The 23,379-nt window shown below is 32.4% G+C and overlaps 1 protein-coding gene across 3 annotated transcripts in view; it reads right to left on the bottom strand.

Annotated features, from left to right (window-relative positions):
* Positions 1-5,580: 5,580 nt before the first annotated feature.
* The window catches only part of LOC137919815 (kin of IRRE-like protein 2), a 50,790-nt gene continuing 32,991 nt past the window's right edge, over positions 5,581-23,379 (bottom strand). For 2 of the 3 annotated variants that reach the window (XM_068763011.1, XM_068763013.1), the window contains exons 6-17: positions 23,200-23,345; positions 22,366-22,516; positions 15,226-15,356; positions 14,503-14,662; positions 10,857-11,018; positions 9,602-9,736; positions 8,072-8,257; positions 7,706-7,867; positions 6,921-7,181; positions 6,401-6,472; positions 6,205-6,281; positions 5,581-6,101 (exon numbers count right to left, since the gene is read on the bottom strand). In XM_068763011.1, coding sequence (XP_068619112.1) covers positions 5,781-6,101; positions 6,205-6,281; positions 6,401-6,472; positions 6,921-7,181; positions 7,706-7,867; positions 8,072-8,257; positions 9,602-9,736; positions 10,857-11,018; positions 14,503-14,662; positions 15,226-15,356; positions 22,366-22,516; positions 23,200-23,345 — 1,964 coding nt within the window. In that variant the 3' untranslated portion in view covers positions 5,581-5,780. The remainder of the gene's footprint in view (positions 6,102-6,204; positions 6,282-6,400; positions 6,473-6,920; positions 7,182-7,705; positions 7,868-8,071; positions 8,258-9,601; positions 9,737-10,856; positions 11,019-14,502; positions 14,663-15,225; positions 15,357-22,365; positions 22,517-23,199; positions 23,346-23,379) is intronic. The other variant, XM_068763012.1, reaches the window with a different exon arrangement.

Below are 23,379 nucleotides of genomic sequence, written 5' to 3'. Positions count from 1 at the left end.
TGACTGTGTTACATTTAACTGTTTGCTTTTATAGTGCATATTGTTCTGATACAAAATGAGTGATTTATCAGTAACTTCAGCAGCTAGGGTAGTAACCATAATCGAGGAGGGGCAAACCTACCGTTCAATTGGTCGCGCATTGGGTGTATCGACGACGGTGGTTCATCGCGTTGTACGACGCTACAGGACAGTTGGATCTTACGTGCGGAGGAGAGGGCGAGGCAGAAATCTGTCAACTGGTGACGTAGATGACCCTTTTAGGTGTTTATTCACTATGTGAGCAATATGAGGCCGCGCGTTACCGTGCATAAAAATGACATCATCGCCAATGAATGGAGCAAAAGGCATAACATGGGGTTCTAAGATGTCTGTTACATACCGTTGTGCAGTAAGTGGTCCATTTTCAATGATCACTTACTCTGTGCGAACTCCCAAACATTTGCCATCCCGTACTTTTACTGGCCCTCCTCCATATGACACAGACCTCGATATCTCCACATCCTGTCGCGTCCTTCTACAAAATTTATACAAAAACAGGTCTAATCAGTAAATAAAACGTGGCCCCACTCAGTTGTCCTGTTGCGATACTCCCGAGCGAACGCTAATCTTGCTACACGATGAGCTGTCACGAGTTTTGGAGCTTTTGCTGATACATAAAATCTTAGCTCATCTGCAGTTAGTCATCTCTTTACCGTACGTTTACTTACATTTACGTTACGGACTACTTGCAATTAATTTCGGGTCTGAACAGCAGTTTGTCGCCGATTCCTCAACGTCTGCAAGATGATAAAACAGTCATCTACGTCACTGGTTGACCTATTTCTGCCTTACCCTAGCATCCACACGTAAGATCCAGTCATCTTGTAGCGTGTATGCTCCTCCTTGGTTCCTTCTCAGCCACTGAAGTTGCTAGTAAATCACTCATTTTGTGTCAGAACAATATGCACTATTGAAAGCAAACAGTTAAATAAAACACATTCACTATACACAGCCTCCAACAAAGTTCTTATCAGAAACAATTAGGACACTCAATGTCAGCAAATTCTTAAAAGAACCATAAAACCTGTCACCACATTTGAAAAGTGTGGTATTTTTATAGTAAGTTATTTCTTATGAAGGTACTTACACGGTAAAAAGAAAACTAGATCTCAATATTTACCAATAATTTAAAAAAAAACCTACCTTTGTTCTGTGTTCCCTTAATTGTGCCGGTGTGTGTATTTACTCGAGAGAATATTCGAAACTAACAGATGTATGTAAACATTCATGCATAGTTAGGAAGTTTATCGGCACGTAAAAACAGTTATTAAATTAGGATTTACTTGTGCTAAACCTCTTTTATAGGGGCCTATGTGAATGTCACCGCGGTTTTTATTCTAGTGACCGATTAATTTGAAAGTAGTACCGTTGCATTATGAAGGATTCCGTTGCTAACATTATTGGTTACACAAGGCGTTACGTATAACTTACAATTTTAATTTAATGGGCGTTTATTTCCATTTGTATGCAAGAATGTAAAGCATTTATATGTAATCTCATCTCGGAGCGCGATTGATTCTTTTAAAGTACAGTCATTAAATTCAACTCACTGGAAGTACAATCTAAGAATTGAACACTAAATACAAAACAGTATAACAACAAAACGAATTTAATTAGGAAATGTGTTTTTGCTCAATCTGCGTAACTGTTAAAATAATATACTAATATTATAAATGTGAAGTAAGAAGTAAACTTAGAAATAAGTGAACGGATCTGAATCAAGTTAGATATGCTTGTGACGACCACATTTTGTTTTAATACATCGGCTACTTTTTGTACCAAAGTATTGCCACGGGAATGAAATGGAAATCTTATTATTTTGGTTCGAGATATGTTTATAAATTATTCGTATGCATTGGGTGTTTATTACACATGAGCACTGGTAGAGAAATGAATTTGCTAACTGCGTTCGTAAAACACAGTGTTGAATCCCCAGATCATTACTAATAAAATAGCTGATAGATTTATATTACTTTGTGTTACGTTTTTCGAATATATTATAATATATACTGTTGTGCAGATTTAATATTTATATGGGTGCAACTTTTTAAACTATTTCACAGGATATAATAGATATATTTAATACCATTTATGTATCTCTTCGACTCAAGTCTTGATAAAGATCGTAATCTTAAAACAATCTTTTATTACTTCGTTCTTGTGACTGGAACTCCAACTTCGTTCATTCTTCTTTTTCTGTGCAGCATTCTTCTTTTGAAAAAATCTCAGAAGGAGCCGTAGAAATTGGAGCGTCTGTAAATCGTTCGTTAAGAAAGACGAGAGAAATATTTCCGCCTGTTATGCATAATAAAGGCATATTTACTATTAATTTACTAGTATATTGAATGATATATATGTACAACTTATATGAATATTATTATCTACTATTTAATTATGTTTAATACAAAATTAGTTAACATCAAAGATCTTTTTTCTTTTTAAAGCTTTTTGACGTCCAAAGACCGTCACGATGAACGCTCTGCAGCGATTTCTCGTGATCCTAACCATGTCATCTGTCCACCTAATGGAGGGCTTACTCACGCCACTAAATTTATAGTTACCATTAACACTTTATCCATAATTCCCGTCTATTATGATTTTTATACTCTTGCCTACTATTTTTCTTTGAACCAGTCTGGGTTAATAGGTTGTAAATGCCTACAAAGAATTTACTTCCAGATTAATCTTACTTATAATTTATGCTTCTGGACATAGATTTCCCTCGGAAATTTTTAATAGGACCAGTTAGAAACGAACTGTATGCATCAGCGTCAATCAAGTCCTTCTTTTCGCAATTTATTAAATTTTAAATAATCACACTAAAATATAACCTTCATTAGTTATTAACAAAAAAAGGGGTTACTGGAGACCCTATATTCGAATATGAGGCATATAAGTTAGTTACTTAAGTCGTCTCTTCGTGAGTCGATAGAAACTATTATCTCTTATAACATGCAGACGTTAATGAACTGCAAGTGACTTTACTTTGAGTTGTGGGCTTGTTTAAATCCCTTTACTTATAAAATGCTTGTCGAAATGAATGCGAAGATTTTCTTTCAGAAATATAAAATAATCAGCCTAATAAAAAATGTTGTAGTATTTTTTTCAGGTAAACATTTTTATTCAGACTTCCAAACTCTTTAAAGATCGTGCTCAGAATTGAAATTGCGCTCACTTGCTTCTTGCTTCGCGGAAATTTATTTGACTCCGTTCGAATATAAATGTTTTCGTACATTGCGTGATATTTTATTGAGATAATAGATTAATTTTCATCTATGTATTTATATTCACAAGTCAGTTTCCTCGTAATATAAAAAATCTTTAAAAATAAGACAAATAGACTTGCTTCTAATTAATATTAGAATTACCATTTGTAGGTATTTCTTCTCTGTACTTTATCTTTTGATAACTCGACATACTAAATAAAGATTATAAAATTATTGAGGTAAAATGTTTGCAGTAATTCTTGTTGACACTGTTTGGAAAAGATTATTGATACGCGAAAATTAGGTATAAGATACGCTACAAATACATAACCTTCTTTAATTATTACCTGTCTTAGCTTAGCTATTTAAACTACACAATAGAAACTTCCATCCAAATGAACATGACATTAGGAAATGTAACATATTATTTAAATTAAGAATAATCTTAAATGTGTTATTAGGCAATCTCACAGCGTCAAAATAAAGAAGCGAAAAACACAAATCAATTTTGATGTTGGAAATTACTTTACACGGATGAAAAGGGTTGTGCGAATCCAAAGCAAATTGAAATTCTTTTGTTAGTCGTGCTTTTATATAACCAATACGTAACCAGACTTTAATTAATAACTGGTCGATTTTGTGCTCACGATTTTAATTAAAATTTGGGAAAGTAACGTATTCTTATCTTTATTGGATAATTTAATATCCCTATCAAAATTTATAAGGATAAATATCCTAGCATGTTTATAAAGGTCAAAACATTATTTTAATCCAAAACTGACTAATATCAACTAAGATCATTAAATTGGGAAATTTAATTTATAAGTCGCAATTAAAAATAATAAGTGCTCGTTTTTTGACACCGGAATTTTTTCTCTTTTATGTCACAAAAGTCAAAGACTAAGGACGACTCGGGGGTTGAACAAGGCAGCAACTAATTAAAAAGGACCTCTTGAAAGCAATTTTAATGTGTTGCTATTCCAAAATTAACTTGAATTCAAGAAATCTTTTACAAAGGAACAAGGTAACTTTTTGTGTGGCAAAAATAGTAAAAAGATTTATTTTCTAATATTAAGTACATTACGTCATAAAATAGTTATATTAAATATATCCATCAGAAACTCTCAGCGTTAAAAGTAGTAAATGCACTTTTTACAGGTTGGTTGAAAGTTAGTAGCTTTCATTTCAAATGTTGGTAATGTTATGTGGCCACATAGTGCTACCAAAACCGCGGTACCGCACCTTAGGCATGCGCTCGGTGAGACGGAGGGAATATCGATCACTCCGTTACGTCAGTCCGCCGCCAACACTCGAACCGGTACTTATTCTTTTTTGCTCTACCCCTTGCCCTGTTTTTAAGGCGATAGGTTTCGGTACCACTATATCGCGGGAGAGTTTATTTTATAGTAAGATACAACTAGTATGACACCATTACAAAAACGTAATTGTAATCTATTTGCTTTATCAAAATTAGTATCTCTTCATGTAAAACATAATTGCTAGTAACGTTGGAGATTTGTAAGTTTACGAATAAAATTGTAAATAAGAAATCATTGACAAAAGCTTGTTCATTGATTATAAATTTGAAAAACAGAAACACGTATCTAGAAATAATTAATTTATTTTCAATATAAAACAATATTTTCCAGCATCCAGTGAAGCACTGTCGTAAATGTCCACAAATGGCCGCTAAGAATCAACAACTAAATTTAATGTAATTCATGTTTTAAAACAACAATAATCAATCATTTTAAATGTCAACAATAGTGTAGTCTTAACTCAATAGAAGTGTCTTAAATTCACAATTAATGTTGCGCTACGTAGGACATTTCATATTTTTACAAAACGAATAATTACCTGTATTAAGTACAGACACTAGTTATATATACATTCACACAACCAATTATTATGTAAGCACAGTAATCTACAAGCAAATACACTATTCACATACAACACGAATCAATCGAATTATTCAAGTCCACGCTAAAATGAGGATGGCTTGATTAAAACAATTGTTAAACTAATCACTCCTTAAACATTAATTTATACATAAACTATACAGTCTTCCAAATAGGGTTATGGTACACGATTGTATCCTTATAAAATAAAATGGTTGAGCAATGCCTTTTGTACAATCATCTGTTTTAATTGTAATGCGAAATAATATTTTTTTCACTGTGTAGCGAAACATTAGAAATAAATTTTGTACGAGATACTTTTAAATCAATTTATAAGCAATTTGTTTTCAAAAAGAGAGAGCACTCCTCTATGTCCCTGAAGAACCCTAATGTGATTTTTGCTCAAAATTATGCTCTTATAATAATGACTCATATTTTACACCGAAATTATGCTTGACCACCAACCACTTAACTTACGTACGGTATCATGGAAAACTATTGTTTATTGTCTTTGTTACAAAACATAAAACAAACTGTTTTACATTTTCGAATTAAACCTTTATAAAATAACTTTAAGATCAATGTTGTTTATCGAGGACTTATAAAAATAAGTTCGTTAGCACTGTTAGATTATTATTTAAACACAGCTTTCAGGGCCTGGTAAATTTTCTGCTAGAACGTGTTCTCTTCTTCGCGCACAGTTTTTTCCTTTATTTCTTTGCAACGTGGATGAGGTTAAACTCCCTGAACTTAGTGTTGGTCCGGTTAGATTCATAGCATGGTGTTCTAGCGATGGACTCCCATTTCCATTGGGACATACAAAATTAGGACTACCTAATGTAGGGCTGTTCGTTGCTATATAATTAGGCCTATAGTTATTGGAAAAATCCAATGGTAAATTTTGATTTATGACGTCTTCTTGCCTGTTATTTGCTACAATTTCATTGTCAGGCGTTAACTGTAAAAGAAAAAAATATTTCCACAATTGTTTATTTATTACACATTAAATTATTTACTATTAGTACTTTGAGTAAGCAAACCAAAAACTAATAAAAGATTACCTGTTGCGAATGAACGGTAGAATCTAAAAGTGCCAAGTCATCTGCTGAAAATACTGGAGCGGAAGTTTCCCATTCATCTTGAAATTTAAAAATAGATATGTTAAAAACATATAATTATAGAAATTATAGTAAATAAATAATTATAGAATTAAAATTAAAGTTATAAAAAAATTATGTCCTGTAACTATTTATTTACCTCGAACTTCTTTTATAGTAGGCCATTCTTCAGCTTCTAGAATTTTAGGCGGAGTGGTTTGAGTTTCAACATCTGTAGAACAATGTAGATACATATATAATACATTAACGAATATTTTCAATTCAAATTTTTGGTATTATTTTCATGAAGTTTTCATATATATAAATCACATTTATGTGTTCTTTGAGAAAATCATAAAGGGAGTCAATATAAACAGTAAAAAACGTTACTTAGGTTTGTTTGTGTAGCCATTGTAAATGGAGAGAGATAATATTTATAATTAAAATGTGTCAGGTATTAGGCATAAAGTTCACATTATTTAGTTTTGTAATAATTAACTAAAATATATTTTTTTTTCCCGATAAAAAGGTTTTTGATAGTAGTTTTCGTAATTATTCATGTGAATATTTTACACTGTAACATGTGTAATACATTAATAAACTTGTAACATATATGTTGCGAATGTACAACATAAATTTGAATAAAATTGAATTAATTGTTTTTCAGATTACAAACTTACCAGGAGCGTTCAAAATATCAGGTTGCGGATCGGGTGTTTTCGCTTCTAAAGATGGTTTTATTGTGTACGCAACTACATATCTTCTACCACCGTCGCTTAACTCCAACATATCACCTGGTGGGTGCTTGTGCGGTGGGTGAGAACGGCGACGCCTAGTGCAAAGTGCTCCCAGGGCTATACTGCCAATTGCTAACGTGACTCCAAGGCCAGCGGCGACGACCACGCCCATAGTTATATTACTCATGGCTCCTTTACCATCTACTAAAACAAAACCTTCTTAAAATTTTTACATATTAGATGCGTAACTAAGTTCTCACTGTTCGTCAATATTTGGCTACAGCAGTTAGCAGCTTAATTAAGCATTATTCGATTTTTAAGTGTTCAAAACATCATAAACTTAACTTTGTCTAAGTTAGGTTCATGTTGTGTTGGATTATGGTACAAACAGTTTTTACACGTTAGTTGTGCCGCGATATACTTTTAGTTGTACAAGAATATCTAATTTTTAGCAAATAATCGTCATTTGTCAAACGACACCTGAAATGTATCGAAATAATGTATTTATATTTATTTACAATAAAGTTGCATTATTATAAAAAAATGCGGTAGAACTTAGTTACGCACGCAAAAGAGAGAATTATTATTGAAAAATATAGCTAACATTAATATTAAAACTAAAAAACACAATTAACAATAGAACAATTTTTTTTTCGTTTCATTCAGAAAATATAAATAAACAAAAAGAAAAGATAGATCCTTTTTTTAATCTAACATTAACAACTTACCTGTATGTTTAGCAGCATCATTAAGTGCGATGTTTTCTAGAAGTGTTCTCTCTGATTCCCCTTTTAAATTTTTTGCATAAATAAGTAAATTGAAAGTGGCGCCATCGTTGTCACTTGCGGAAGACACTTGTGACAAATCTAATGAAAATGTAACCATTCCATCTAGAAAGCGAACAGATTTATTATAAAACATTTTCATTTAAAACTGATTTAATCAAAATTAATTTTAACCGTTGCGAATCAACTCGTGTCAATCCTTTGGGTACGACTCAAAGTTTCTAAATTAATGAATGATTTGAACAATTATGAAAAAGAGTATTTAATATTGAAGAATTTTTAGAAAGTTGTAACTAATGACGCTCTTACCTGTATCAATCACAGAGTCAGTATAGCGAGCTTTACTTGTTATCGGATCCAGGGCTTCCAAAACGAACGATTGTGGCAAACCTCCATCGTATCCAGACACGCATTGGATTTGGAGGAAATTATTAGCTTCTTCTGTGCTATTGTTACTGGTTTTTAAGGAGCAATTACGAGGCGGCGCAGGTCGTGCTTGAAAATAATCAAGGTTTTTCAATATCATTTAAACTAATTCATAAAATATAATAATAATTATTACATCAACAATGCCGATCGATTAATATTAATATAGGTTCGTAGAAGATGGAGTTACGTGTTTGTAAAGCGGGGACCCTAAACTTCAACTAACTTCAATGACTCTGGTGCGAATGATGGATCGACGTGATTTGGAACCATCGTAACAGCACTACGAGAGTTATAGGAATAGCGTAAAAAACACTTGTTCTGGAAAGGGCTATCTAGAAAACCATAGTGCGAGGGACTGTAAGTATATAAAAAAGTTCGTAATTGGGTTACCAGTCCATCACACTGCTCGGATGGTGACCATCGCAGAGATTTTATTGGTTAAGTATCCCAAATAACGATTCTCTCCCCCCAGAGGGTATTTTGAAGATATAGCAGATTTCATCTTCAACCCCTGTATATGACTCAAATTAAAATAATTTACTGGTATTACGCACTAAAAAAACAATTACGTGAAGAAACTAATACGTTAAACATAATGCGACTACGCCGTGTGAGACCGATTTGGAATATTGTAATAATTCCTACCGTAGCAATTGTAGGAAGCGACAGATGCATTAGTTCTCAGAAGATGGACAGCGGCGTTCTATGCGTATTATAACTATTCACAGCGATCATGAATCTGCCTGTTAAATGTGGACATTATTATATATCCCCCATAGGTAACTACTCAACAAATCCAACTTTAGTGTACGGTAGGTCTGCTATTCCTGGCTACGATAGGGGCAGGGTAGTAACAGCGGGGAAAAGGGTGCTAAAAATCGCAGGCAGATGCGACGGCGATAGGCCCTCTATACTCCTACTAGATAGAGAGACCGACGACATAGTTAAGACAATGGGAAGTCGCTGGCTGCGGGCAGTACAAGACCGGTCATTGTGGCGACCTTTGGGGGAGGCCTAGAAAGTGAATTTGCTTACATTTATCGCAAACCACAAATGTTCCTTCATGAAGCTGCAGCTTGCCCCTCTTCGTCCTCCCTAATATAATACATATCTTCGATTCTTTCTCGCTATATGCGTATAGCATTGTATTATGAATATCGACATAAAAATATGAACGTACACTATAACCTCTTTTATTTATGATTTGAGCATGTACCTGGTTTTAAAGTAGTAAATTAACATAATATCTAATTGAAAGCAATCATGGCATAAACCCATGTCTCGTTCATCATTGACCGTCTCTTAAAAAAAATATATGGCAATTTTTATTATGTCAAGGTGATTTATTAATCACAAGGAAAATAAACTAAAACATTTTATTTCATTACGGTCAAAGTATAAATAACTTACTAGCAGGTACGATCTGGAACACACATGGTTCAAGTTGCCTTCCAACGGAATTACTTCCTCGACAACTGAGTGTACCGTAGTCACGTTCACTTTGTGGCTTGTAGCTTAATTCGCTCGTGCTCCCATTTGTTATTCCTGTCCGATATAAAATTATTTAAGCGATTATGTGTATGTGCTTTTTCTACCTAATGATGAAGACTATCCCTAAGTTTTAATTATTTGATTTTATGTATTTCTATATCTATTTACTGATTCACCATAATATTTCTGGAACAATAAAGCTAAGAGATTTAAAATTTTGTAAAAATATTTGCCTTAGCAAAAAAAATTTTTATGTTAAAAGTTATCAAGAATGGATTATATTATTTACACCCGCAAAAAACAGTACGGACCCCTCAAAGCTAGCGAAACATAGCTGATATGTGATGAAAATTATTAGTTCTCAAGTTTTTGGTTTTACCATTTATTAACTAATATTATAGGCTGGTTAGAATTTGCTTCTTCATCAGGTTTTAAGGTGACAGAGCGCTGAATTCGTATAGCAATAGCATTAAAATTCCAGGGTCCCTAAAAGATAACCTTTGGCGTTTCTATTTAAATATACCCGAAAGGGAATTAATATATATATATATATATATATATATATATATATATATATATGATCGCTAATATCGGTTTATTGAGAGAATATCTACACTTAGTATTTTTGTTCTAATGTCGAGAATGGTACACAAATAATCTATGTAATATAAATCTTTAGGAACACTGATACCGAAACCGCTGTACCGAGCCTTAGAAAGTCGAGGCAAAATGGAGGCCGAGGAAAAAATGATATGAATTCACACGAGATAGAATTTGTCAGATAAATCATATGACATCGGTTTAAAATATTTTAAAGCTTTAATGTACGTATGAGCGCCAAAGCTAAGCTACCGTTGCAAGCGATGGTATGGCCAGATGGTACGGAGCGGCCAGTACGCTCCCCGTCTTACAGCGTACTTAGTGAAGGCAAGGTTCGGCGATTTCAGTAGCACTATAATTGCGAAACTTCTTTGGTTTTAATAATGTGAGAAAAAATAATTATTCTAAATAAAAATACAAACATGCAATTAAGCAGTTGGTCCAAGTTGATTAACTCTCACCGTATCGTACATAAATAATATAAATGCTCTGTCATTCTTAACTTCTCGCAATCTGTTCTCCTATCAAGGCAGTGCATTTTATTGTTTTAGTATTAAACTTTGCATATGTTTACCGAATTTAGCCGGGGCTACATCCAAACTTTCGCCGCTGTTATTGAATTGCCAGAAGAATGTAACATCGGGAGGGTTCGCTGTTACGGAGCACCTGACGCGCAAAGCTTCATCGAGTTGCGCACCGAGAACTTGTGGTGATGTTAGAGCACAAACTGGAGCATCTGGTAATAAATGAAACGGGTAATTTAACTACGGTTAGAGCATCGACTATAGCCTACGGCTGCCGACGAATCCGCACAATCAACTGTTGGCTTTAGTCGACGTCGTCGTCTTGAGTCCACGTCGTGACATGAACGCATCCAATCGTGTATTAAATTTAGTCCACAGTCACAAATTTTTACCTTTACCGTTGCAGTGCATGTCTTATTTTATTTTTTCCGCTAGAATCGGTAAACCAACAAAGCGTTCTATCGACAACGCAAGGCCGCACGTTGTGTTAGTCGTAAGGCAAAAATTATCATCCTTCGTACTCTGCATACTTGCCTCTATCCGATTATACTATTATTACTGGAGCCATTTTTTTAAAAAAATCTACATGGCGAAAGTCTTTCAAATCCTTTAGATAATTTTGAAAAGAGGCCATAAGGCTTCCTAAGGGATGAATTTATAGGATGAAGTTTATAGAATAGAATGGTCTATATATAACAATAAATTCACAAAAAAGGAAGAAACTTATCAGACACCCGAAGTAAGTAGCAGTAGTAGTAATAAATAAATAAATAGCTTAATCATTTTTTTTAGTAAAAACAGCATACTTCAGATGTATTATTGCTACGTGAAAAATTCAAGTCTTTACTGCGGCATATTGATCCGATCTGAAAACATCTAAATTGTTTTTTTTTAAATTATAATTACGTTACTCTCAAAATTTTAAATCTGAATAGAACTAGAAAGCTTACTATGATTTAATACTTCAATCTTTATGGCAAAGTTTAAGTTAAATCTCTCGTTAAATACATACTTAATATTCTTAAACATTCGTTAGACTCGTGACTCTGTTAGTTCTTAGGATCACGATTCTGCGAAAGTACAAACAAGGATATTATAATTCGGAAAAAGGATATAAAAGTATTTACTTAACTTTGAAAGGATTCAAATTAGTAGTACAGTTATTATATTTACCCACATACACACGTTTCCGTGTTAGATTTCCTAGATTTTTCAATCAAGGTTTTGTTTGCAGTTTATTTAGAAAACAATATTGTGAAGGTTAAAAACTTTCTCTCATAACATGTAATATATTTAGGTTTATATTTTATGTAATACATATGTTTATGTAACATGTAAAATAATTTTAAGCCGATACAATGTCACAATTAAAACTTTGCGGAGCTTTGTTATACAAGATAAAAACAGCACGTAACATTTACGTAATAATTAATTAAAATACAAAATGAATGTTAAAACATCTTAATTAACATTTTCAAATGATGGCATCAATTAATTTTAATAAAATTATACAATGTTATATAAATTCGAATGTAACGTTGAGACTGTAATGAAAACAAAATCAATTCCTACTTTTGATATTCCGCGTTGCCATACAAGGCGTTCCCTTTATAGAAAGGCTTTAGCAATTAGTAAAACGAATCGAACGAGACTGCGTGTTCAGTTCGTTAAATCAAAACAAGAAAGTTAGATGATATATCAATGTTACCGTCCAATTGTACCCTCTGCAAGCGGTGAGTAGTCATTTATTTACATATCTACTTACCAAATTGCGCTCTCAAGTCATTCCCTTAATTTTAATTAAAATTGTTAATTTGATTTTAGCAATTCTTGCTAACAGATGTTATAATTCCATATATTCTAAGTTGCTTTCATAGCATAAAGTACAGAAACAATTATGGAGATAATTTGAAGTTGTTAGTTTGTTTATATAAAAATTCAAATCGAAATGTTTTGTTTTCAATATAAGAATATGATGGAAATCTCAAATCTAAACTCAGTCCATCGTATTAGCGTTGGTGATAAAAATTACTATAAATCAGAGGTAAATTATACCATAACTTTATGTAATTAAAAATAATAATTTTGTACGATGTGCAAAAAATGTAAAAATATATAATCTTTTTAAAAAAAATTCTTTATTTATAATTGGACGGATTATGTATATTATTGATATCTAGTATGTCTACCACCTGTCCCGAAGATAAATACTTTAGACCTGAGAAAAACAAGCGAAAGCATTGCTGCATAATTAAAACAGAAATATATATTTAACATTGAAATAGCTTGACGCCTCCAAAACATTCCCAGTCTGTGCTGTCTTCATGTATTCATTAGCAGTGTAGTAGCTCTTATTTTACAAAATTCTTCGAAGTTTCCTGGGATTTTAAACATGTCAATAAGTCTCCTTGAAAATTATAATAACGTAATTAAGGAGAATTTCTTTATTTTTTAATACGTAATAATTATTTTTAATTTAATACATAATACGTAGTTATGTAATTAAAAATAAGAATTTTGTACGATGTGCAAAAAATGTAATTTATATTTCAAATACAAACTGAAAAAAAATATTTTTGAAAGAGAAAGTTTCCGGGGATATACCTAAAAATCTACCAAATTTTTACGGCGATTGGATGTAAGGTTTTTGAACCTATCGAGCACAGAGAGACAACGGCCCATTTTTATACATAGATATATGATTAAGTCAAAGCATAAATAAAGCATAAATAGAAGCAAACGTGTCGTTAATTATTCCTTCTAATGACCAGTTAGCGGAATGTTCATGTACCTGTTCTTACCGCTAATGATTGATGTTTGTTCTCGTTTACAATATTCAAATTTATTTATTGTGGTCAACACAACCTTGAAAATTGAAATTTGCTTTAAATCTTGTGGTTGGCAATATACTTTGTACGACTATATGTACTATTTAATAACTATGTGATCTATATAACTATTTTACTTATTTATGAAAAATAAATAAACAAATTGTTTCATAATTGGTGCAGTGGCTAAAAAGAATTCTCTGCCAGTTAATCAAGAGTGGTGCAGAGATAACAAAGTAGACAGGTTTGTTAATGTGAAAAAAATTCAAATGAAAACACCTTATTAGAATATAATATGTACATAAATTCTCCATACGTGTATAAATATACTATTTATGTCTATATCTATTTATATATTAATCCACCAATAGATCTTGAACCTTAAGCTAGTAACGATTTGTTGACTCTCTAATTTCAAAGTGTGAATTTATTCATAATTGAACAAGAATAAAACAAGAAAAGAAGAATGGACAAAGTAAAATTTGTGTGACGGAACAATAACTAAAAGATCATTTGACGATCGCAAATTTTATTCATGGTTTGAGTAAAGACTAATAAATGTTAATTATATGATTATGTAAGCAATTAGTACTAAAATAATAAATTAAAGAAAAAAATATTTTACTTTAGATAGAAGAAAAATATTAAAAGATTATATTGTAAAACTGTTTAAAGTACTTCCTAAAAATAGGATAAATATCTAGAATAAGGTTTTTATAAATTAAAGATGTTAGGTTAAAACGCATTACGAGCAGTAATAGCTTAGTAAGTCGTAGTAACAGGAAGGAAGTTGGCGTCCAAACTAAGACAAGCACCCATTGTTCCCATGACACTTTTCAATGAAGAAATAAGTTCAAAAGGGACTCACATTGTATGCTGAGATGTGTAGTTTGGCTTGCAGTCTCGCCCAAGGCGTTAGCAGCTCGACACGAGTAGTCACCGCCGTGTTCCCGCGTCACTTTCTGTAGCGCCAGCGACTTTGTACTTACTATAACGCCTAATACAACGTTGTGTAGAACTGGCTTGTCCTGAACAATACAACTTTCAACGTCATCTTATTTAAAACTTTTGTACTTTCTTCTAGAAAATAACACTGGAATTACATCGCTGTAATATATGTAAATGCGTTCTTTTTTCGTTTATTTCGATTACATATCGTTATTGTAATCATCATCTTCATTTTAGCCGTAGTTAGTTCACTGCTAGACATAGGGATCCCCTATAGATAAAACCGGTTGGAAGCAGCGTGCTTCCAGCCTTTTTTGACGACTTTAACAAGGCCATCTGTTTAACGCTGACGATGCAAATTGCGCTAGCCGGCTCGTAGTCTCTACTCCAGAATATTAAAGTCTAATCGGTCATCTGTTTTGCGCGCTATGTGGCATGCTCATTGCTGTTGGCCTATGTTGGTTATCTTCGTTCGTCTTCTGTCCTTGATCTCTGATTCACATTCCGGACTCCCTCAGCAAAACCCTCTCCGTATAAATGTAAAAAATACATACTATAATTAGTATGTATGTTATATTTTTAGATTATACTATTTATTTATTTAATATTTTCGACCTAATCGAGTAAAAAGTTATGAACTCACATCGTGGTACCAAGTAATTCGATGTTCTCTGGGATTAGCACGCACTGAGCACTCAAAGTACACATCATCGCCTTCTTTGATGTCGTGAGGGTTGAGTGTGCTGCCCAACGACATTGAAACTACGGGTGGGTCTGTAACAATATGTTTTATTTAAATAAAAATTACATTTAATTAAGCGTCTTCTTAAAATTAAATAAGTGTTATATTTAGCTCTGATGAGCTACCAGTTATGTAATTTTTAATGTGCTTGTTGATATTGGCGATTGTTACTATGACATGAAAATTGAAATAATAATTTTCTCTATAGATAATTTTTTCAACGTATCCAATTTTTTAAGTGCACAGTATATAAATCAAACCTTCATAAACACCTATGTAATAATGGTAAATTTAAATAGTATTTTCAATAAACCACCAAACAAAAAACCACCGTGTAAACGGTGACAATAGGGGTTTACTCAGTCTGACGATAAAGCGATTCTTTTACAACAAATTTTCAACCAGAACATATAACATTGCAGAATATATTCTGTAAATTCAATACATATTTTGCGGTAAAGTATACGGAGAGTAAACTCTCAATTCATATACATTAATTGTGTTTATAACGTTCTAAAATACAGGAGGATGGATGTACTTTGCACTTGTTAGTGTAAATTGTACAATGTTCTTATTTATTTATGTATAAAGGCTTACAAACTAGGTACGCTAAAAGCGCTTATGTTAATGATACCATTTAATGCTCTAAATGTAGTTGTGTTATGAACGCAAACATTTCCTTGTTTATTTTATAACATTTATGAAGTGTGGTAATTTTTATACGTGCTGATTGGTTAGCTATGAAGGGGTGAACACATCGCTTATTAGCTGTCAATTCAGAATGATAAATAGCATAGTGGTAATATATATTCTTGTAGATAAGATATATTTCAAAAATTTAAATATTATAACATATTTATATTGTGAACGATGACAATGACAGGCCAGCGTTTCTCAAATGCTTCAGGAAGATAGTGGAGGACGCAATAAAAAGAAATAAAACTCGAAACTCTAAATACATGTCGGGTAAGTATCCAAATAAACAAAAGGTAGAGAAAAGAAAAATTATCCCGGAATTAAAAGAACTAGTAAGAAATAATGAAAACCCAAAATAATATTAGGTGAATAAAATAAAACAATGGAAACTGGAAATAAAATTGTGATTCTTCGTAATAACTTTTCATATATGAACATAAATTAAGGTATAGAAATTTGATATAACCCGGATTTGTGATATTTGAAGAGCGAGGAAGGAAGTGAGGCGATAAATAAACGGAAATAAGTACGAAAAAGAACGATAGAAAATTGTAGAATGAAAAAAGTGGAAATATAGATCATACGAAGAATGATAGAAGAGTGTATATAAATAAAAGAAAAAGACAGTGAAAAAATCATTAAATAATATCAAAACCTGTCCTACAACACGGTAAGGAGTACGAAAGGTCCGCAATAACGGAAACAAGTTAAAATAAAGTAAAATAAAAAGAACTCTTAATATTAATAATAGTTTACTATTTGTGCATGTCGTGAGTAGTCGTTTACACAGAATGATTGGAAACAGATGTAAAAGTTTTAACTCTTTTTGCTGATAAATATTATTCACCACTTTACACCTATTATGCAAATTGTATACTATGAAATTATCCTGTACGTATCGATGAAAGGAAACATGTGTTTCTTAAACGTTCGTTAACAATATTAAATTTTTTTTATCAACTGTTCGGCTATAGATGAAATGAACAAGGGGTCCTGTCTGGTTTACCACTCAGGTAAAGCGGTTATCTGTGGTGGAAAGCACGTGTTGACACTTTATTGGCCATTAAAGAGCTATAACGACGTCGCTCCGTAGCCGGGGAAAATGCTCATCCCCGAAATAAACATTTGCGATGGCTCCGTTTAAATTGTTGCCAAAACGATTCGCGCTGCGAGTAACGATATTCTCTTCCCTTTAAATGCGTTACGGTTCGCCGAGCAGAAGTAAATACAATTTATTTATTTTCGAAAATTAATTTCCCTTGTTGTAATGAACCGTGAGAAACGCTCACTTATTTCCAAGAGATGCCTTTATAATTGATAAGGGTGCTAAATGTTAACGTCGTGTCTTTATTATATTAGCAACGAATAGGATCCTTATTCATTACATGGAAATATTTATAAAAACCATTTAAATCTAAACAAACTTTTATAATTTTAACAACGTCTAATATCTCAGTTTACAATACGAGTTTGCTACAATCATACAAACTTGAACATAAAATTAATTGCTCGATAGTAATATATTTTGTTATTATTTTTTACAAATAGCCGCTCTGGCCTGAAGATTCTGCAGTCGAGATCATGGATCGCCAAACGCAGCGTAGGATGCTCACACACAAGATGGATAGACTTTGTTAAATTCGCTGCTAACTTGTCCTATTGGGAATCTAAGTGGAAATCTATCTACTTTTCCTACGGCTGAAATATGGTGATGAATAAAATGTATTATTAATTATCAGGCAATTATTCTACATGATAATAAATTTATTACCCGTCATTAAATATTCGTCAATGCAGTTTTAAGTTTTTTTATCTGAACATTTAAAATTTTGTAATGGGAATTTTCAAATTCAATCACAATTACATTACTAAAGCAAAAATATATAATTATGTACGCGTAATTATAAAAGGAAATCAGAAATTAAATATCAAAATAATAAATTTTATGCGTTTTAATTATCTTGAATCTCGTAATTAATTTATACGCTTTTTTAATTACTGTTATGTGAAAATTAGAGAAACATATTAGAATCTCTGAATCCAGTTTAATTCATGAAAGAGCATTACGAAATTCAACTGAGAGCGGTGAGCGGAAACGACCGGCTACTGTAGTTTGAATTAGTTTTTAGGAAGTCCACAACGGGCGTTAACTGTTAGCATAAAGAGAATGCAACATAAGTAAAAAGATTTTAATTACGTTTTGTATTTCTCTTGTGGTAATACGAGATTTTAATAAAGCTTCACGGGACGTCCCTTTGATAATGTTAGAAATTTGGAAGTTCAAAAGGGAGTACATACGACGTGGGTTGCCGTTAGAGTTGAAGGGGTTTGTTTTGTGATAGGCCTTACGGTTAAACTATCCTAATTTAGTTTTGTAAAGTGAAAAGGAAATAACCGCTTTTTGTGGTTGTACATATTCATTAATATTAACCAAGTTATATTAGTCAGGTATCTAAAACATCTAGCATTGATTTTACATAAATTTAGTAGTTAATAATGGGCTTAACAATTTTAACTTCTAAACCCTTTGGAATATCATTACAGAAAAAAGACAAAATAGATTATAGTCAAGTTACAGAAAGAGAGATGTTGCAGATAAACAGAAAATTAATATGAGAATATTTATCGAAAAAGTGCAAAAACATTGTTATAATTTGTGCATAGTCTGGCCATAAATATTACTTTTGAATTTGGAATCATTTTTATACGATTGTTCATTGTGTTTTATAACGTTTGCGCCAATATATTATAAAATATTTTGTGATATTAAATGAAATGGGGTGATAAAGAGAATCGAATCGCTGTGATTGCATTATAAAATATAAAGTAGGTTTGGTGCCAAACACAATTTCTTGAATCGTTCATACGCTTGATATTAGTCAAATGTTAAATTTATATGTACCATGAAACCTCCTCTTGTCGTCAGAAAAAGATCTGGCTGTCTAGGTAGGGATCGTACAAAAAAGACGATAAAAGCAGTAAGGGAAAGAATTCAAAGGAATCCTGAAAGTAAAAGATTTTTATCTTGGGAGATGGTGATAGCACCTAGAACTATGTTGCGCATTTTAGGACTTGCAGCCTATAAGACGCACATTGGCTTTGTAACTGACAATTTAAAAAAGAGTATGGTGCTAAAATCAAAACAACTGCTTAAGCGATTCGCAAAGAGAGGTCACAGAACAATTTTGTTTGCGGATGAGAATTTTTTTACAATTGAGCATAGTTTTTTTTTAAATTACCGTATTTTTGTTGAAAGCTATGAAGAAGCTTCCAATTAGTCAACAGAGTAGAATGTGGGCATTATCCAATTTCAGTGATGGTTCGGTGTGAAAAAATTAACAGCCATATTTTCGTGAAAAGGTATCAAATATCGCCCCAAGTGTATCAAGATACTACTCTTGACAAGCTAATTAGGCTCATTAACAACCTCATGTTCAATAACTAGGAATAGTCCTTTCAGTGTTGGTTAGAAACGATCGTTCCGGACTTCATCAGAGCTGAAGACTGACCGTCATCTAGTCCTGATCTTAATCCGCTGGAATGTTGAATTTATGGCCAGTTTTAGGAAATAAGACTTGCTCTAAACGCCATGATAATTTGGAGTCCTTTTCGCATGGAATGATTGCGTGTTACTATTGATAACTGGCCTCGACTATTAAAGTACTGCATTGCAGCCAATAAAGACCACTTTGAATAAGCATTATTAATCATTAATGGTTCTATATCAATGTATTAAATTAATAAACTGTATTAATATTAAATTCAACGTAAAAAAATGTTTTTCTTTGTAACAATATTTGTGACAAGATTAAGTATATACAATAATCAGGTTCAATAATGTTTAATAAAATATATTTAACCAGTCTGCCGACTTATGATTACTCTTTTAAAGTAAATAAATATAAAAAATGTATTTTATGAATTATTTAATTGTCTTCTTTATTTCAGTCGCAGGAGGTCCAAAGCCGAATAAAGGTTTCCTCGGAAGATTTTCAACTAGAACAAGACGAAGCGGCCTGTATGACTTTTAACGACCTTAATACGGTTGTATGTCCATAATATGGATGTCATACGCTACGCTTGCCATTACGTGATGTCTACTATAGCGCCTTAAGGCAATAGCAGCTATATGTCTTGCACGGTTTGTGACCTACCCACAATTATCGAGATTGAATTATTCATTTTAGTTATACCAGCACTATAAATATTTTTATATGTATCTCGATAGAGTCCTCGTAATCTGCATCTTGTAAACCTGTCATGTGTACTACACAAACTATATTGTTACGATGAATGAAAACAAATGAATTGCTAATAGAAATTGACATGAACCAAAATAAACGGACGCGCACGCAAACATAACGTTAACTTCACATCATGCTAATGACGCGTCGCCTCTCGTTCGGAAATAGCTTGCAAACGAAACCCACGGGGTTTATTTTAATCTTTTGATATCTGTTACGTGTTCTATACTTTGACTTTTTACAAAATTAAAAAATGATACCCTAATTGTTTCAAATTTCTTTTGTCCAGCCGTGGGAGTCTTTTGATCGAAATGATGATGATAATGATGAAGTACAACTAAGTTAAAACTAATAAGTTTTTACCTATTTTTTTTTAGAACTATTAGCGAACCTAAGTTAATTTAGTAAAATAAAAGTTACTAATGTGTTAAGATAAATCGCGTATAAATAGATACAAACAATGCAGTTATGTTAAAAAATATGCAGGATATTGTGCTACCCAAAAGCGATATATGAGAATATTTATACAACGCCTATGTATATGGTATACAAAATAACTCGTAAATTAACTCGCATTAAACATGTTAGTTTGAAATCAAGTAGTTAAGCTCTTATTTTAATTTAATACGTGAATACTATTTATTTATGTATACATTATTTCATCATAATATCAGTCGTAAGAAGTTCACTGCTGAACATTGGTATGCCCCCTGTTTTCTAATAAAACCGGTTGGAAGCGGCCAGCATGCTGGTGTCTTCAGACGATGTTAATAAGGTCATCTGTCCACCTTCTAGCTAGACGTCCTATATTACGCTAGCCCTCCAGAGCCTCAACGTCCCCGCATCCATCTTTTCTGCATACTATGTTTATATATTTCGTGATAGTTTTGAATTCCATAATTTGATGGCAGATTTTGATAGAATTTTTATAATTCATCCTTTGACTGGTTACTGATTACGTATAGCTTATGTGTCAGTAAAAGTTTTAAAGCTTTTAAACTTTTGCATTTATTTTTTATCACTCTATACCTAGTGACCAGGCCTCGTATTTTTCTATTGGAATGTAATAAGACAATATCTTATAACTTTACCAAGTCTAATAGAACAGATAGTAAACAATAATTAATTTTCATAGATTTTTGAATACGGTTTATCATACATTAATTAAAATTATACGACGAAGTAAATGTTCACCCCGGAAATGTTTCACCAATCAAACTGTATAAATGGCTGTTAATAAATTTTTTATCTAAGTTTCATATAGTTTCTCTTTTTAAATGTTAGTAGTAGATTTATTTATAATATTTGATAAAAACAACAATACTAATATTACAAAATACATAGGAAGTCGTAACAAAGTAGATTATACTCCTTATAATCAAATCCAAATGTGAATATGGTCTCAGCGAGGTGTTCTAAGCGACAAGAGACCGTAGAAACAAACGAGAGAGCTCAAGTAGTGACGATAATTAAGCTTAACGGCGTTAAAGATGTGCAAACTGGTTAAACTCGGCTCCTTTATTGCTTATTTTGTAACAATATTCGTTTGTACAATTCTTGCTACTAATGTGTGGCGTGCTTCAAATTTAATGAAGGAATCTTCCGTTAGAATGTTCTTGAAGGAAATTTCTCTTGGCTCATATGATGATGACGATGACCTGATCATACAGGTTAAAGTTGTATGATATTATTTAATTCCACTCATCAGAGCTGAAATCGTTAACTTGAGTATCGCAATTAAATTGTAGTTTGTCATTTAGTTTCACAAATAATAATTCACGTCACTGTGAGACTTAAAATAATGAGTACTAGGTCAGGAAAAAGTTTTTGAAAATAGTGCGAACATGTTTGTTATAAAACCTCTTTGGCTATTCGTATCTGGCTGTGTTTGACGATATTAAAAAGATGACGTTTTAACAAACTAAACAAGCTTGTAAATTTCTGTTTAGATCTGTTTTTAATTTTTCTTCGTTTTTTCAAATTGAGTGGATCTAATTTAAGAAATTTGATGTATTTAAAATTTGTGTGAAAGGTGTAACAAAACCCTCTAACAATAATATTTAAATAACAATCTTACTCGGGTCTTTCAAGTTTTACTTACATACAACGTCCAACTTAAACGCGTCTTCAATGCTCTGGCCAGGCATTGCGCTGTTATCCGCTTGGCATTTGAGAAACAATCCGTCGTCCTCGGGCAAGGGCATAAACTGTAAGTTACTGCTCACCCAGGTATCGTTAGCCGCTTCAACTATCTGCAATACATAAGTTTTATTGAAATGAGTTTATCTATATATAGTTGAATTGACTATATCTGTCTGAAAATTGCTACTGCAAACACAATAAATACGGCAGAATGTTGCTTAAAATTCTAAAATCCTAAATTATAGAAACACTACATCGTCTAAACGCGTGCAAATTGCAGCGAAGCATATTGAAAAATAAATTCATACATATGATATAGACCCAACATCATACAACAAGCGTTATTGTTTGTAATTGTTAGTGTACTGTGTGATATCTTTCCTTTCGTAACCGGATGTACAGAATCTGCGACACGCAGTGTACTGTCTTTGAATGATCATCTAATAAATTTAGAAAGTTCAATTAATAAAAAATTAAAAAAAAAATAGTGCAAAGGATTTTTCAAATACGAATTTCAAATACGAATCAAAGTTTGGGAATAGTCTTCAATATCATTTTATCAAAAAAGTCTGAGTCGTATGAGTTTTTTTAGGGTCTTCTTAGATCAGGCCGTGTTTAAAATCCTTGTAGCTTAAAGTTGAAGGATGCAACTTTAGGGGAGCACAAACTGGTTCTAATTAACCTACGCGGGTAATAATGTGAATAAATCAATGAGTATGTGTTTTAGATAATTATTTTAATGAAATCGTTCATATAATTAATTAAACGTGTAACAAATGGCAATGTACAATACCTTTCCTCTTTTAAATTTCCTATTGTTCTTGTACCACGTGAGCTGTGCCGCAGGCCGACTACCTTCCGATACGCATAACAGGCTGACGTATCTTTCGGAAGATAACGTTTTGGGTTTATTTAAAATCTCGACTAAGGTAGGTTTTACTGAAAATAAATTTTATGCTGTACACAAACAGAA

This window comes from Battus philenor, unplaced genomic scaffold (genome assembly GCF_028537555.1).
Source record: "Battus philenor isolate CCGP_79_NKW_IND1 unplaced genomic scaffold, ilBatPhil1.0.hap1 SCAF_17, whole genome shotgun sequence".
Taxonomy (NCBI): domain Eukaryota; kingdom Metazoa; phylum Arthropoda; class Insecta; order Lepidoptera; family Papilionidae; genus Battus; species Battus philenor.
This window is presented reverse-complemented; position numbering and strand designations above follow the sequence as displayed.